This window comes from Chamaea fasciata, unplaced genomic scaffold (assembly GCF_029207755.1).
Source record: "Chamaea fasciata isolate MVZ Bird 193981 ecotype frontalis unplaced genomic scaffold, bChaFas1.0.hap1 SCAF_13, whole genome shotgun sequence".
Classification (NCBI taxonomy): Eukaryota; Metazoa; Chordata; class Aves; order Passeriformes; family Sylviidae; genus Chamaea; species Chamaea fasciata.
In genome coordinates this window covers 9,837,722-9,856,459 of record NW_027094098.1, presented here as the reverse complement: position 1 = coordinate 9,856,459, position 18,738 = coordinate 9,837,722, and the positions used below count along the sequence as shown (strand labels likewise).

Below are 18,738 nucleotides of genomic sequence, written 5' to 3'. Positions count from 1 at the left end.
AAACTGATTACAGAGAATTTATTGAGTATGGAAGTTAAGCTGTGGCACACACTGCCACATGATGTTGGGAGGCACAGAGCTAAACAGGGCTACAGGAAAAATGCCTTGAGATGCATAGAAGAAAAATGGCAGTAATCCAACTTTCAGTGAATAAAAATACTGAATGAAAATAAACTCTTGCGCAGCAGGGCATGTGTCTGCCTCCAAATGACAACATTTAGGAAGACTCTTCTCAAAGCTGCTCTCCAAAACTTTTCTTTGTGCTTTGTTTTGGTGATGTTTTTTTTTCTTCTTCCTTCAAAGCCTTTGCAAACTGACCACGGTCAGAGGAAAACAGGACAGTCTCTGTGTTTGATTCACTTAGCAGCTCTCATGTTGTAAGGAGTATGTAACACAATTACTCTTAGCATCCTACTGGGAAGGTACTGGGTTTTTAACATCAATAGTTCAAAACATCCTTCAAAAACAAGTCTCTAAGTCTCCTACTGCTGAAATCTGTTATCATGCAGAAGTGGACACAAAACCATCCTGGGCACAGCAGGGGAGGAGAGAGGGGAATTCCTGATAGCCTGATCCTTAGAAGGAGAAATTTCAGCTTGCTAACTCCACACTGAGACATATTCATTCACTCACAGCCAAACACCTCTGAACTACCAGTATCCACACTTCAAGTGGCCATCCTCTCCTAAAACAGCAGAGAAAGCTAAATTCTATTTCAGAGCTCTCCCCCACCATCCCCTTACTGAGAGCTTTTTTCTAACATTGACACGCACACACACAGATATATAAAAATATATCTAAGCCTGAGTTAGAAAGCTTTAGCACAGAGGAAGGAAAAATAAATAAATAAATGTCAAGGTCTACATGCATTCAACAAATAAAAGCAGAATTATATAAAAGCAACAGCTAATAAAAAAGATTGTTCTGTGCTGCATTTTCCATCTTTCCCACCATTACAGGAATAAAATTATCCTCAGAGAAGATCAAAAACCTTTTTCAAAACTAATACAATTAAGCTTTATTACACTGTTTCAAGTACATTTCTCTCCTTTCCCTTCTAGCCCCCACCACCTCCCACTCCAATCCAGACTAACGGTTGGAGGTATTCTTCTATTTTATTACCAGCAAAATGCTAGTCTTAAATGGTCAGAAACTAACCAGTGTTTCAAGCAAGGAAAGAAAACCTGTTCTATTTATTCACTTGCTTTTGTACACATAACAACTGGAAGACAGTTTCTCTGTAGCTCTGCAGTTTGAATAGGACTATGGGCAGCCCACCTTACTCCCCCAAGAAGATCCCGCACTAAAATATCCCTCACATTGTTCATAAAGGTGTCCCTGCAGCAAGGGACATGGACTTGAAAACACAAACTACAACAAAAGATTTCAAAAAGAGGACAATGAAGCCTGGACACAAACCTGTCCCCACTCCACTGTCCATAAAGGACAGACACACTGTTTTTCCCTGTAATTTCCGTTCCATGAAACCAGAACTGGAGAGAAGAACATAATAGAAGCAAACAGCATGGGACCAAGAAATTGCAAAAATTCCCTTTGCGTATGAACATATGGACAACTGTGATAATTAGAACGATAGCTGCTAGATTGTTTGCAATTTCACTGAACACTCCCCATTATCTAGAAATAGCATTTAAAATACAAATGCAACACTGAGTGGTAGTTTTAATAGTTTATTTTTAATGAATTGTACAGATTAAAGTGTTGCAAAATTGTATCATGTGAATTTGCTCACAGGCATGTTTTACCACTGATGGCTCAAAAAAATGCAGCACGGACAGTCATACAGTAGGAGGGAATGAAAAGAGGAATAGATATGCCAACAGCTTCCTACCGTTTCTATAATCTACAATTTTCCCATGTTCCATACTCACCATCCTGCTACATGTTGGTAGTAAAACTGATTGATTTCTCTGTCTCTTTACAACCCACCCTTTTCATTGTTTGCACTTCTTTTTAGTCATATAACACAACTACAAGTTGAATGTATGCAACTCCCTGTCAGGAGGTCTAATTGCTTCAAATTGGAGAAGATTATTCCCCATATTTATTAAAAAATAAAGACTACTTATAACATTATTTCATTTTGCCAGGAAGTGAAGAACACATTAGTTCATAAGGAACAGCATGGCTGCTCCTATTTTTATGGCATCAATTTTTAAAAACTCATCATGGTAAACAATTAAACAGAGAAGCAAATCCCACGTTCAGGGGACAGATTCAAATCCCTAAATGGATTTTCAAAGGTCATTTCAGGCTTAAAAGATGCTTGACAGTGCCTCTTTAAATCATGTTCATTTCAAAGGCTTATCCAGCAAGAAGCAGGCAGTGTACAGCAGCACCACTCTTTGAACTGTTTGGCTCCCCAGAGAAAAATTAATAATACAACTTTAATTCATATTTATAACAAAATTTATGTTGTGGTGGTTGATTTTTTTTTAATTGAAGAAATGATTTTTAACAAAAGGAATAAAAAACTGTGCATGTGTTTTTTTTCAATTTAGCTTTCACTTAAATCCCATAGTAAAAAAGTGAATAGAGTTTGAACTACCAGAAATCTTTTCTTAAAAAATCATCCAGTTAAAAAAACCTTTATCTTTCAAATGGAAATTGCTCAAAAGATTTGTATAGCTTTTTCATCACTTATGTTAAGGGTGGGGGGCAGAAAAGATACTGTCAGCTGACAGTTCCAGGTTGCAGTACAATCTTCTCTATCTTTTGGATCCACACAGATCCATGTCCTACCCCTGCAGGGGCCAGAAATAAAGACAACTCAGCCTTACCTTCTTCTCAATGCGGGCCAACTGCTCTTTATAGAAGACCTCTTGTCGCTTCAGCTCTGCCTCCCTTCCTTGCAGCTCCACAGCCTGGGAAGGACAACAAAACAGCATCAGTAGAAGAAATAAAAAAAAAAAAACAACACCAAACAATGTAGGGCAAAGAAGGCACATGATATGCAGACTGGAAGGAACTAAAAAAAAAAATCACTGCTCAGGACTCCTGCAAGGGATCCCCCTCGGTGGAACTACAAACCTTAAGAATTGCAGCTCATTTTGGGTTATTCCCCAACATTTGAAATGCTCTTATTAGCATCATACTCAAACTCTTGGTTTTACACTTTTTATTAAATGAAAGCATATAACCATAGGAAGGAGACACTTTCCCGTTCTCTTTTCCAGAACTCTATCTTATCCATGTCAGTTTTTCCATGAATCATGGCAGTCATCACTCAAATGCTCTTTACCTTACCTTAAAAAAAGCCAAAACAAATCCCCTCAAATCCTCCTCTTTATAAACGTTTGTCCCTTGGAGGGTCCAAAAGCTTCTAAGGATTAAATACTTCCCTACAACAGACATACATAGGACTATCCAGATAATTAAGTACTCTCTCCACATGCTGTCTATGCATTCCCCATCAGAACCCTTGGAGTTCCTCTGGCTGGTGCTGCAGACTCAGAGAGGAGATGGCTGTCAGAGAATTTCTCTTCTATCTTCCAAATTATAAGCATGACACTTTCAAAACAGTAAATCTGGTATTCATCAGCTAAACAGTGCTCAATTAAAAAGTCTGTGTAGGCACAGCAACAGCTGTAGACTTCTAGCTCCTTACAGCCAGCACCACCTCATTATATTCCCTTAATGCTAGTTCCCTAAACTGAACTAGCATTAAGAAAACATGACATTAATGGAACTGAATCAAACTTCTGAAGCTTAAAAATAACAAACAAGAATAGCAAGAAAAGATGGCAGTTGTTCTTCAACCCCCATCCCACCTCAAAATCTCTGGGGCCACAGACATTAACATCAGGTAGAAGACCTTTCAAAACCAGAATGATTAGCCTGCTTAAAATGGGCACAAACCCTGCCAGTCCATAGCATCCCAGCAACATTCTCTTAACTTCTAATGATGGTACAACCACAGAAAATGCTGGTCCAACATGATTAAGCAGCTGGGACAGAAATATCCCCATGGGCTCAGACCTGTCATTTTTCAGCCAAAAGCCACTGCTAATGAGAAAAATTACATCTGAAAGCAAGTTGCTGTGCATGTCCTTCTTTCTGCTCCCCTGCTGATGGAAATACAGTGGTATAATAGGGCTTAGAAGAGATTTTAATCTAGGCAGTGAGGGTGGCTGATAAGCAAGCAGGAAAAGGATTATATGAAATAGGAAGATTGTAGGGGTGTGGTGGTGATGTGGGTTTCTTTGTTTGTTTTTAAAGAAAAAGAAATATTTTGGTTTCCATGTTTGCTACCCCATGAAACAGGACCAGGATAAAGCACAAGTAATAGAGACTCATCTAAATCTTATCTCCCTCAAAGGCACTTGATTAAAAGCAAAATCTTTGGCTTTCCTTTAACCTATAGCTGCTACACCACTTCCCACCTGCTAACCAGCTGGAATAGGATGGGGAGAGGGACAAGAATGAGCTGCCTGATAAAAGAGATACCACAGCAACAACAGGGGCACCGATGGGTACTTCGTAAGTGCCAGAACATTTTCTGGTAAGACAACCATAGCTGTTCCTCTGAACTAATCTTCTACACAGAAAAGAACTAAGCAATTTCCAATAAAATGAAACAGATGTAAGAAGGTGGGGTGGTCTGGTGGATGACCAAAGGACCCTAATTCTCCTGCAGGTTTTCTACATAACACCCATATAATCAGATTACTCCACAAGTGACTGGTATTTCCTTAAGGGGAAAATCAGTAAGGAAGAGAAAGAAGAGTAAGACAGTACTGACCCCTCTGCATGATTCAGATGGAAGGTGCATGATATGATGGAAGAAAAAAAAAGAAAAAAAAAAAGAGAGTCAAATAACGAATTCTTATAAACTCAAGGAAGTCTCTGTTTAATCTAATTAATTATGTATCAGTGCTAGTCTCCTGGGATAGTGGATATTCTGGAAGCACAAAATCAATACATGTAACAATACCGGTCTGCAAGAGGCTTTATTCTGTTTCTGGCAAGACATGGATCACAAAGCCACACACTCACTCAACTTTCCAACCTGTGAGTTTGCCTGACATCATTCAACAAGAAATTCACCACATTTATCCTTACTCCCTCTGGAAGAGAACACACACTAAATACCTAATCTCTCAAGTAGGGTGCTGAGATGCAGACGTTAGGGGTGTGCTGCCCCGCACAATGAAGACCCATGGACTGCTAAGCTGACCTCACTGGAGCTGGCAGTGAATGATGACTCCACACCCATGCACCCTGCAGCAGACAGACATTCTCTTAGTCACTTCCCCAGGGTCTTGCAAAACTGTGGTCAAAGACCCAAAACTGGATTTCCCAACTGCAGACTATAACCTCAGAGTACTCCCCATCTTCCCCGTAAGTAATTTCTCCCATAGTATCCCCCATTGTCCCACTTATCACCCATAATGTATGATGAACTAGGGGTTACAGAGAAACCTTGTACTTGCAACACAAACATATTTTCAATGTCTTGCTTGTTTTCAAGAGCTGCTGCTGTTTCAGTGCATTGAAGTACACATAGAAACACTCTATTTGTGACAGATCTGCTTCAAAGTTGCTTTCTGTTTCCCTCTATCCCCAGCTGTTATTACAAAAAACTTTAGTACACTTTATGATGATGTTTGAAGTACAAACGGTATAGCAGAGCATGTGTCATCTGAAAGATTCACTGTTCCAAACTGGGTTAGGCAACTAGGGACATTTTGAATTAATACAGGATATTTATTAAGAGCTCCTCTAGTCCTGCTGCTTATTCCCTACCTGAAGTCAGAAGCTTGTGATGTCCCAAACAGAACTGGCTGCTATGGAGATGATTACAATTTCACAGGGGATTGAGATTGCAAGTGCCAAACAAAGCATCAATACACTTTTTGAAAAAAGGCCTTTAGAACTAAAAAAAAGGAAGGAGAAGGAAAAATACGCACGATAACACACTGATTTGAAAATCAGATATCAGAAAGCTGCATTTCACTTCGAAGTTGCACAACTACACTGGAGCTTGAACATATTGTGCAAGAGCTGACCAAAGCCCAGAGATGCCACCTAAGATGTGTAGAACACAGACAGTGTGATGTCCAAGAAGTATGAACACAGAAACAAAACAGAGACAGGGAAGAAAGAGCATACTCAGCTACAGAACACAGGAATGCACCCAAAACCTAGAAAACGGGATCTATTTATAAAAGAACATGTATACAATTAGCCATTGCCCTCTGTACAACAGCTAGGTATAAGATGTATTCAAGAAATTTCTCAAGAATCCCCTGTGACGGTGTCAGAATTTACAAGGATTGCATTTTTACAAAAGGACTGCAAAGGCTTATTACTGACATGCTACAGCTTCCATGGGCATGGATCCATGGACTGGTTGGTTGTTCTTTCAAATTTTTCCTCTGCTTTATCTTCACATTTTTTTCTGCAGCCCAAGGTTTTTCAGGTTATCTCAGTGCTGCCTTGAACAGTGACGAAGAGCCATGGCAGAGTTATGTGATTCTCTGCCTCCTTCTCTCCCTTTATCAAGTAACCCATTTAGAAACAAACAGTGCAAGCACATTTCTAAAGCTATACATTATATATTGGCTCAACTAGAGGAATCAAGCACTGGCCTGTTAGCATACAGAGAGGCCAAAAGAAGTGTTTTACAAGTTCCTAATTGAAGTAATGAAATATTATTGGTTCATTCTCTATGAACAAAACCAGACAGTCTTAGCCTTGTCCTGAACTGACACCAACATGCCACACATCAGACTGTGCAACCAATCTAGAGCTGGGCTTCATTCTAGCTATAACCATTCCCAGATTAGCTCTGGCTTTGTTGCTCCCCTAAATATCACCAGATTTTTTATTATTTTTAATCTCAGTCTCACCTCATCACCTTGTTAAACATGAAAACTAGGGCAGAAATCTGTTGGGGAAAAAAAAAAAAAAAGGCTTATTGGCAGGGTCAGATGATAGTAAGGAATGTGGCACCCAGGAAGGAAGTGCAGTGTTAGCACAGCACAGAGCTGACTGCTACCATCGGGCTGTCTCTCTCCTCAATACTGTTTGGGTTCTGGGATTTGGGAAGAAGGTAGGGAGAAGACTCTACTGGAGGACAAAAAAACCCAAAAGCTCTCTCTCTGCAAAGGGCAACTCAAGCTAGAAGGAAAGGTCCAAACCTCAGCCTATAAAGTACTTCCTAAAAGGCAAGTCACAGCACTTGGCAAGATCACTGCAAAAATATTTATCTTCTTGGCAAAGCACTTCTACCACTCACAGACAAACTAGCAAGATGATGCCTAGATAATCAGTCAGAAGCGATCTAAGGAAATAAGCTACAAGGATAAAGGAAAGGATCTCAAGTCTATCAAATGTCTAGTTTCTACATCATCCTGTCTTTGCTGAGAGGAGTTATCAGCTTCCCCCAAAGGTACACAGTTACATCTCCGCAGCAGCACAGCCGAGATGTTTTGGCTGGGCACCTCAGCTTGCCATGCTTCACCACTGCAAATTCTAATACCTCATGCTTTCCCAAGTCTCTTCCAGTCCTGGTAGCAGTCCAGGTGGCAGGGGGGAAAAACAAATGCTATTAAGGATTCCAAGATGAGGAGAATGAATTGACAGCAATTCAGTGTTAGAACAGAGCTAACTCCAAAATTAGCTAGCTGGCATGTTCTTGGCCAAGTCTAAAAGGAATGGCAGAGCCGAAAGGGCAACACTGAAATAGTAAGAGGCAATTTGTGTACTTCATGCCCAAGACTGAATAGCAGAACTTTACAGGGAGGTTTGTACCAAGCAAGTAGCCATGGGGGAGCCTTGACTCAGTCTCCACAGGTATCAGCAGAAATACCACCATTATCCTGGACCTGTCTGCAATCGCTATTCCAGACACGAGGCCTACAAAATCACTGTTTGTCCTACCTTTGATTCTATTGAAGGCAGGTGACCAGGTTCTGTTTTAGAAACCAGATGCAACTCATGGCCTTAAAAAGCAATACTGCTATAACCTTCATTTCCTCCTGTTTCTGCTATTCTCTTAGCCAACAATACACATCACCAGATCAAGTTTGGTTTCAGCAGCTGTAAGCTACACAAAAGGAACCAGTGAAAATCTTTATGGAGGAAATAATATGCAATTTTCTAGCTGAACACCTTTTAAAATGTAATGACAGAAAATAAAATCCTGCATCTGTGCTCAGCAATAACAATCTGTACACACGCAGTAACAACATGACACTTGGAATAAGCAAGATCCAGACAAAAAAGAGAGCTTACCCAGGCGTCCAAATCCACAGGCTTGGAATAAAGAGAGCACAAGATAGAAAGGAAGGGAAAGAGAAGAAAAAGAGAAATCAGTGATTTTTGGAGGCTGGCAGCTGCTGTGCAATATAGCTTTTAGGATGACAAGTTTAGAATAGTTCCTTCAAAATGACAAGCATCTTAAGCAAGGCAGTGCTGTCCCCTGTTGGGAACTGTACTGTTAAAGCAAAACAAAAGCACATGCATCCCCTAAACCCAAACCAGAGCAAAGTCCCCACAGCCTGCTGCAGGACCCCCATTTAGGGTGGGAGCTAAGCAAAGGCAGCTGAGAAACAGCTAGTTCCAGGAAGCCATGCAAGGTGCTGCACAGTGTTACAGATAGCGATACACAACATGCACCAGTGAATGTGTCAGCTCTGGCCAGACTTTACAAGGACGTGGTCAACAACTGTGCAGCTTGCCAAGAACAAATAATCTTTTAAAGGTAATTTTTGAATGCACAAGCTGACCTACATAGCAAGTCATCCTCTTCCATGGACAATTTCAAAGAGTGATTCCTAACAGAAAGCCAGTTGACTGATCAGGTTCCAAACCAGATTCCCCTTCATACGCAACCTGAGTGCACAGTCCAAACCTCTGTCAAGGTCAAGCTGCCTCCACCTGTTCCTTCTTTTATCCACAAGCCTACTGAAGTGTGCAGACAAGCAGATAAAGCAGGCTGCAATATTCCCCCTTCTTTACTTTTTACTCACACAGTAACCCAGCAGCAGCAAAGCAAGTACAAGATGATAAACATTTCATGCCCATAACCACCTCCTTTTGAAGCCAAGGCATTTGTGAGGCAGGCACAACTCTCATTTGCTGTCAAGGGCTGCAAGCCTTCCCAGCCTCTCAGGGCTACCTTCAATCAGCAGCACATTGGCTAAGCAGAAACTTCAGAATGGCTGGGCTTTTTTCATTATGATTATTTATTTGAGGGGAGTTGACAGGGCACAAGGAACTCCCCTCTTGGTCACAGTTCACTGCCAGAGGGAGCAGATGGTGGAGGGTAATATTTTTATGGGGTCTGACATCATTTTAATGGCAGAAAGTGACTACTTCAGGTAACTGTGGAATGATGTGTTATCAGATATGTGTGTCATCCATCCTCATACTTTTTACCAGCTCAGAGGATTAGAACTGAACATCTACATTTCAACTGAGGGAAACCAATTCCTCCTATTTCTGCAGACAGGTTTGATATAGCAGCATCAAGTCCTTGGCCAAACGAACCAATACACAACAGGTGCTTACTGGTAATCACTGACCAATCTTGACATAAGCCTGATTTGAATAACATTTTTCTTCCTGATGATTTTTACAGTCAGGACAGATGCGCTTAATTTTGTTTTTACATTTTAGGAATTGCAAGTCTGTCCATCCTCAGCAGATGGACAGGAGGAACGCAGCACTTTTCATGGTGCCTGCTATTATTTCAGCAGGTAGGTCATGCACACCACTAACTCTTTACTGGATGTACATCTGTCATCCCTGGGTGCCTGAGCCATGAACTGACACGTTCCTGGCAGACAAATGATTGCATGACAAAATAAACAAAAGTTACTAACTCAGTGGCACTGGACAGGGACTGAGAAGAGAGAGCAAGGAGAAGGAACCAGCCCTATCACCAATATGTGCCCCATAAGATAGAATGGACAGCAGAATGAGGGTTTTAAAGAATGTAACACTAATCACAGAGCATCTCTTCTGCAGGTACTGCCAAGGCTTCTAATCCTGTCAGCCTTCAGGAGAGGGAAAAATTATTACTCCAAGAATAGGAATAGATACACTCCTCTGAATGGAAACAGGAAAATTAGAACATGTAGTAGTATATATTGCTGCATTGGAAAAAAAAAAACCCTGACTAGATAAAATACACTAATAAATAAATAATTCACTAATAAAATAATACAAAAAGGAAAACTCAAGAGGGCTACCGGCTTAAGTTTCACTAACTTCTAAGCATGTGTCAAGATCTCTGCAGACCTGCATTTACCAGTTTCGATAACAAGAGACACAGCCCGTCCATTAATATTTCTGAAGTTTAGGCAATCCATTTAAGAAATGAGCAGTATCTGGTATCCCTGCTCCCTAAGCGAGCTTCGCTTCCAGCTCTCAGATGGCAGCTTATGAGTTCTATAATTCCAGTCCTGGGATACAAGTCATTTTTCAACACCCTTGGTAAATACTTCTGAACTCTTCTGCTGAAAATGTGGGGGTTTTTTCCCTCTCCCAGGTCAGCAACTGAACAGCAACCACAGGAACCAGGATAAATACTGGACTTAGTTGTTTGAGGTCAAAACCCAGTCAAGATACTCCTCCTAACTGTATCAGAAGCAAAAGGATACTGAAATAGGATCTCAGGCCAAACCAGCAGCAGCTGTCCTAGGGATTCATACATACACTCGGAGAAGACTCTCGCTGCATATGGGAACTACATGAGTAATATATCTGTGCTTCTGAAAATTTCACATTGGATCATTGATTATTCAGGCAGGGAATGCCTTCCCACATACTTCCAATGGATCAAGAAAACAGCGCCAAAATTGTATTTCACTCATAAGGGCAATTCCCAGCAGCTTTTCCCAGACTCACTACACTACATCACCCTTGCACATCATGCACACCACTCAAGTCTGTCACACTTTGGGGAAATTAAAAATGGCAGCGAGCAATCAAAACACAGTTCTGTGATTGGCGGCAGGGGAGGAAGGACCAGCACAGGGCAGTGGCCTTTGGAAGGACAGTGCCTTTGTTACCTGACTGGAACCAGCTTCCCACTAAAGTCCATTTCCTTGCCATAGTCAATAACTCTGTCACAGAACGGATTTCACTGCAGTGTGACCAATGACTCAGGGGATCCAGACTACCAGCTTGGTAGAGATCTCCTACATAAGAACTCAAAGTATTTTTAGGGGCACTGCCAGCTTTGGGAGCTGAAGACAGAGTGGGAGATGTGAGAAATGAGAGGCAGCAGGTGCCCCAAAACCCAAGACAGCTGTTGGCAACAACTTTTGCACTTATGTCAGTATCTGAAGAACTCTGCAGCACATATTCCAACATCTTGATGACCAGACTTTATCACTGAATGAGCAAACAGTAATTTCTTCTTAAAGCAATAATCCAGCTCTAAATTTATCATGGTCCACAATGACAGGAATTCAAGAATTTAAAGAAAATATCTAGACAATCAGTATCCACTCCAGACTCTTCAACTCTTCCAGTTTAGTGAAAAATTGAAGCAATATCAATATTAAATGTAATGAGAGTCTGAGATGCAACCAATTGACAATGGAGAGGGAGAAGGAAGAGTCACTCAACAGCAATCAATTTTGAGGGAAGGCTGTGATGAAATTGCTTAACTCTAATGCATACAGACCATATGCAATTCTATGAACATGAAGATGGGAAGCAGCCAAAAAAACCTTTGCTCTTTTATGATTCAGGGACAACTGCACCCTAATACTTACGGCACAGCGACAAATAAGTTTGCAATGGTGACCATTCATGGTTTTCATTTAAAACAAAATTAAGAGAAATCTATTTTATAAAATCCAAAGTAAACCACCTGCTTTCACTACTTGCTTTAATACTCCAGCCCATTTCCACATTCTCCTTTTCCCATCAACCACTTCTATGCATGCATACATACAGCTTTCATTTTGTAGGCTGCCAACACACAAGGCATTCAATGGTTTTATAAATCTTTCAGAGCATAGGTTCCCTAGAGATGTATGCTCAAGATGCATATTTCTGATAGTAGATAAGACAACAACTCACTCTAAATTTTTACCTTCTTGCTTAAATTCCTACTCTGCCTATTGGACTTAAGAATCTCCAAGTCACTGACCAATTTAGAACAAGAAAAATTAACCAACAACCAAAACTTCAAGAAAGGGCATCATGAAATTCGGTATTAATTATGACCTTCTATCCCAGAATATATTTCAGACTGAGTCAATGAGGTATTTCTCATAAAGCTAGAAACAAAGGCCACTCAACTCTTCTTGGATTATTTCTAGCCCATAATCATTAATGCAGACTCCCATTACACTAGCCCAAGGGTGGCATATGGCTTTCTAGGGATAGGACAGACGGGGGAAAATAACAGTTTTGCATGCCTATATCCCAATCTCATCGCTGTGCCTGCATATGGGGACAGAGCTCTCTCTTGCCAGACTCCTAAATACCAAATATATTAGCTCCTGAGTCAAACACAGTAGCTCACACTCAACCACTGTTCTGAAAAAAATCAAGATGGCATTCATAATCAACCCATGTGCCTCCAAGCAGCAAAAATTATGAACCCTGTGTGTTCAGCAGGAATTTCCTTCCCACATTTGCTCTCAGACACTACACACAATTTTTACCTGCCCAATTTTTACCTGAACAAAGCAGATATTTATAGACACCAGCCAATGGATACAGGCTAGCATAGTAAAACAAATACAAATTTCCTGTCACCAACAGAAACCTATTTTTTTTTTAATTTAAAAGTTATTATCTCAAATACTATAGTTTAAAAGAAAAGCAGTTGACTTTGGGGCTGCTTTTTAATACAGAAAGACTGCCATAATTACATATTTAAGAAAGAAAATTCTTGAAAGCCTTCAGCCATGGTCACACATCCTCTGTCTGTCTATGAATTCTTTGGCAGGTGGAGAATCAGGTGCACATTCAAACAACACAGCCTGTTTCTACCCCTTTGACAGCCTTGTAAATTTTCCTCTTTCCCCTGCTCTTTTATCCCAGACACACACGAAGCACACTTCACTCAGCATTACAGGGTCAGTATCATTCCGGGGGCAGATTCCAAGCTACCAACTTGCCAAGGTGCATGTGGGAAAGACATACTGTAATTAACATTTAATATAAATCATGTCGATTCCAAAGCCTTAATGGAAGGACCACATACAGCATAGGGGACTCAAAACAAATGGTCTAGAGTAGTCCACGTACATAATCACACTTGTAGGAAGGTGTTACCTATGAAGTAAAAACACATGGAAAGAATAATCAGAGACTACCCAGGAAATTAAAAGCATAGAAGTGAGGAACTGGATTTCAATCTCCCTTATTTCTCCAATCACTTAAGGCACACAGGCAGTTAGCACTAAATTTCCCTACAACCAATTCTGAAAAGGTACCTTCATCTTCACCTGCAGCATTCCCCTACATCCTAGGCCACAGTCAGTGTTATGAAAAGGCTGCCAATTAAGTTGTGGCTTTGAGCTACAGACAAAATGTCCACTAGAGACTCTGATGCTTGCTTCCAAAGCACTTGCAACCCACTGTGTGTTTTAGGAAGAGAATATACTAGCTCTGAAATACATGCACTCTCTTCTCTTCTCAAGGCTGCAGCGTTTTCTCTTATTGCAAGGTTGCATCTTTTAATGAAGTTCGAGTATATCATAATATATGCAAAAAGAAGAGTGTAGGTTCAGCAACAACAAGGATTTCAGGGTATTGTAAAACTGCATTTTTTATTTTTACATTGCAATCTTCAGGGCATGACTGTATCAAGAGCAACTCACAAATCTATGTCACTGCCAGCAAAATTTTGATTTCCATTTGATAGGACAATTTGCAAAAAGCAGTTTTCCCATTGTACAAGTTTCTAAATGTTTCTAAACATTTCTAAAGACTACAAGAATTCAAAGCTGATTCAACGACTATTTACTATTTCTTTATAGCATGGGCAATGCAACACTTGCTTAAGGCAGACAGCTTGGAAAATTCAGGGTAGGAGGAGAGCATTTTTTCTTCCAATGAAGGAGCAGTACCTGGAAGTGTATCAACAAGGATCACGAACCAGGTCTTGCTCTTGTCAAGAAGGTGGCATAGAGCAGGTGCAGCAGGAAGAGTTATGCAGTTTGAGAAACTTTCCTTAGAAGAAAACATTTTGCTGTCAGCGAAGCTCCCGAAGCTCAAAAATTATGTCACATGCTAAGGAACCAGTGAAGTATTTATTTCTAGACCTTTTAATCAAAAGCAAGAAGCTTGAAATTTAGCTTTAAAATAGAGTACGCTCTAAATATAGCAGTCAGATGACCTGCAAGAGCTAAGATTCATGCTCCATGAGTTTGCAAATTTAAAGAGTCAATACCACATAGCATCACAGAACCCTAAAGACAGATTGCTATAAATATTGTAGTAGATACTAGTTACAAACACATCTCCACTCTGTTTGCTCTGTAATTATAGTTGGGACACATACAATCATTTATTTTCTGTAGACTCCTTTTGTATGTTACACCTCCAAAGTCAATGAAAGTAATTTTAAGAACCTGTTGATTGATTGATTTATTGATCAAATAAGTTGGCCAGTGCAACAGACTGGAAATAACCAGACAGGCGAGTGATCTGATTAATATTCCTGGAGCCTAGTCACTATAGGCACTGGAAGCCAGCACAGAAGAAACCTTCAAAGGCAGGTTCAGGCTTTTCTTTTAGAATCTATATTAACAGTTGGGCCTAAAGCTTCATTCCTTATGCAGGCCTGCTTGGTCCCCAGCCAAATGTTTGAGATAACTCTGCAGAATCCAGTGTTAGCTATCAAATTCAGCAGAAGCAATTGGTAAAAGCGCAGGTCCTATTACCAGAAACAATGTGAGAAGAAAGGGGGGTGGGGGTCTTACACATAGTTTTAATCAGGAAGAAGATACTTCCCTCTGCCCAAGGGCATAAAAAAAAACGCAGGCAGAGGATCATCGTTCACAGCTTCCAGTGCTGGCGGCTGTTTTTTGGTGATTCTGTGGTCAGACTTCACCAAAGCCTTCACGGAGCTCCAACTGCAAGAAGCAGATCATGCCCCTGGCCAGCACTGAAAACCACAAACTCATCTATCAAGAATTCACTGAGATAGCCTATTTTTTTTTCCTGTGGATTTAATTGCGATTTAATGAGGTTTTCAAAGAAACATGTTGGCAGCTTATCATAAAACTAAGCTGAACACATCTTGTACTCCTCTTACACTGTCCGCTCAGTTGTGTGAAGAACTGTCATCCAACTCAAGCAAGAAGCAAATTAGGCTTTAATTCCAATGCATAGGAGTGGTTTCCTGTGAGGAAGAGGAACGACACACTAACAAAGCAGAAGGCAAAGAAAAAGCTTTTACTAGCGCTATTATTTGTACAATATTTTAGATAATCTTTTGGGACTGTGGTTTTGGAGAGTTTACATTTATCCCCAGGACAAAGGAATTCAATGTCCATGGATGTCAATAGCTTCTTCCACAAGCATAAAATTCTAGCAGGAAAAACACACATTCAGGTTCAGCTAAAATAAATTAGCCAGTTCAAATTCACAATTTCTCATAACCTCTCAACATTTCTGAAAATAAATGTCACACTTAACAAAACAACCTTTAAAATAAAAACCTTAAAATGTCTATTTATCTCAGAATATTATCCTTCCTGCCTGTCATATATTATATATTACATACATATAAAATCAAAAGAAAAATCCACTCAAAGAAACCAACACTCTAATGCTCCCTTTTCCATTTAATGTTTGTTATACACCCACTGAGATCTTAAAACATTTTAAAGGATCAAGCTCTCCTTCTCATTAGTACCATCATCACGTTGTTCTGAACTGTGGACATATAACCTTTTGCACCTTTTCACTCTATTGAATCAATCTCCCCTGGCAACTTCTGGTGTGGCACTCTGCTCCTCCTGCCTCCGGCTCCTCTTCCCTCACTAATTCTGTGTTCAGAACTGTGAAGCACAAAATTAGACGTTTCAAATTAAGCAAGGAGAGAGAACTAGAGAACCTTATTAAATCAACATTAGCATCAGAGTGTCTTTAAAAGAGAAACTCAATTGCAAAATATTACTTGTCTCTGTAAAGCTCTTTACATTGACAGAAATGAGACAGCAGATGAAGTGACCTTCCTCCATCCCCACCTTCCTCCTCACGCTGGTCACAGAGCTCAAGCTGTAAACGCAGGATCCTGTTCAGACCCCCAGGGAAGAAAAGCCTGTCTTGAACTCACGAGCATTGAAATTGCCAAGTAAAAAGGACAAGGTCTATTATCAGTGTTGGGGAAGAAATATGCACACACCAAGTAAGGTACCAACACACAAAAGCAGACTCTCTTCCAAGCTTTCCACAACACCAGTTGTTCTCTCAAGTCACATTACAAATTACAGCCAAATCTTCCTTTCTTACAACAAGACAAAGAGCATTGCAAGTTTCAGTTTCCATTCATAGTCCCCAAAAATCAAAACTACTGACATGATGGTGATGATTGGCATGTTCTGTTCCAAAACACCTCAGCTTTCCGAATGCAAACCTCTAGCTGCTGACCCAATACCCTAAACTCTTTTTCAAGATATATCACTGGAGTATCAATCACACCATTTCCCGATGAGGGCTAATTAGACATGCTGTTACAGACAGAAATCACCTCTAATACTGCATAGTCTTTAAATTTTTCCTTGGCATTTCTCGATGAAGAGTTGATATTTGCACCTTGTGTCAACAGAAGGCGCGTACACACCTCACATCATTGAGCAGCAGGCTAAGGACTTGTCAGATGCCACCTAAAACAGGGAGTGTCTTGGCAGTGTCCTGTAGTGAGGGTTTGCAATGTGTGCTGCTATAGTCCTACAGAAACAAATCCTACTGAAATCATTTAAGAACAAAAAATACATATTTCAAAACTACTTCAATTATTTTAATCAGAGTCCCCATTTAGCTAGGGAATATTATCCTCAGGACAAGCAATATGAAACTAAAGCTCTGTTTCTGATAACAAAACAAAGCTTTCAAAGCATTTTTGGGGAAAACAGACACGACCCAAACAGAAATGGAGGCTGAAGCTTTTGATTTCTCTAGTCCTACAATGCAATGGAAACTTCTGTATCAGCCAGACATTACTGAAAACCCTGCATTTTGTCAACAGGTTTCTAAGCACAGACTCTACCAATAAATGGTAGTTTGGGAAGCCAGAGGTGCTGGCAGTTCTGATACCTCTTCAGAGTGGTCATGAAAATTACCAGTTCCTCATATGACAGCCATGCTTACATGTCATCAACAAAGCACCACACAAAGCAGTTACTACACCAGGGTAAAGACAAAGTGCATCAGGGAAACAGCAAGGAGAAGGAGGATAAAAAAAACACCCACAAGAACTAGCGGCAAAAAGCTAACTTGGTTGTTAAAGCACTATTAGACATCCTTGTTTCATAAAACAAAATGCCTCATTTTCACCTCAAAGGGCAATAGTAGCCATACAAGACTGCTTGGAGCCTTCCAAAATGAAAGGGTCAGAGGGAAACAAGCGATTTACCATTCAATTATAAAAGCTGAAAAATGGGGAAAACAAACAAACAAAAAAAACAACAGAATGATGCACTGAACCTGCTGTCCTAGGCTGGCTCTTGATGCTGATCCAGGCTGGTAAAAAGCTTTTAACAAAATATACTTAACTGTCTGCTAGAGGCCTTCCAGGAAAGGACCACACCAACCAAAAATTGAAAATATTTTTTTCTGTTCTCTGCTACATCTAATTCTCCTCTAGCCTTTCATTTGCAGTCCAATACAGAACTACAAGAGTCTTCCTGTTGCCTGCAAGTCACATCCCTTGCATTTGAAGGGGTTATCACATAGTGCCTTTAATTCAGTAGGACAGTAACTACAGTCATCAACTAAAGTAATTAGTTGACATTCACATGCCCAACACTTTCAGATCTTTAATGCCTCCATTCTGAAAAATTTTCAGGAAACAATCAACTTATACAAACTACACAAAATGTAGAACTAAAAGAACAGGGGAGATAACTTGTGCAACTTCCACCATCTAATTCTGCTTCTTAAAATCATTAGTCATTTTGATTACGCAGCATATACCAGCCCCACAAGCAAACAATGAGATAACTAGGTATTTAAAGCCACTTATAACTGAAAACTCGGAAAAGGCTTAAATGAAAGAAGTCTTTAAAAACCAAAAAAGCATAAAAAGCCACCAGAGTTCTGAGGGGCTTTATTTTTTGTTTACTAAGAACATACCACACTATTCACCTTCAAAGATCTCAGTAAATATCAACACATGACAAGACTTTTTGAGATAACTACTATTCCAAGAAAACTAAAGCACAAGCAAGATGCAACAATTTGTCCGGATTCATGCAGAAAATACTGGACAGGATCAGGACTGATAAGAGACCCAAACCACAGAAGAAACCAAGAATTTCACCATCTATGTATTCAAGCAGATTACCAAAAGGAAAACAGTCATGGTATATTGATGCCTGCCTGTTAATATCCTTCCAATAGGGTACAATCGGAAAATTATCTCAAAAGATCCAAGTATAATGGAATAAATGGTTACATTTATTTGAGATGAAGGGAAAGAGCTGGAACAGCAAAAAAAAGCAATCCCTATTTCATTCTGAAGTCTCTAAGGGATTCAGAAAGTGGCGGGAATGGTGCAAAGCCATCCACCAA

General features: G+C 40.1%; 1 protein-coding gene across 4 annotated transcripts in view; it reads right to left on the bottom strand.

The window, feature by feature from the left end:
* CHCHD6 (coiled-coil-helix-coiled-coil-helix domain containing 6) overlaps nucleotides 1–18,738 on the bottom strand; it is a 111,457-nt gene that overhangs the window by 69,588 nt on the left and 23,131 nt on the right. For 3 of the 4 annotated variants that reach the window (XM_066195174.1, XM_066195173.1, XM_066195171.1), the window contains exons 5-6: nucleotides 8,260–8,280; nucleotides 2,802–2,885 (exon numbers count right to left, since the gene is read on the bottom strand). In XM_066195174.1, coding sequence (XP_066051271.1) covers nucleotides 2,802–2,885; nucleotides 8,260–8,280 — 105 coding nt within the window. The remainder of the gene's footprint in view (nucleotides 1–2,801; nucleotides 2,886–8,259; nucleotides 8,281–18,738) is intronic. The other variant, XM_066195172.1, reaches the window with a different exon arrangement.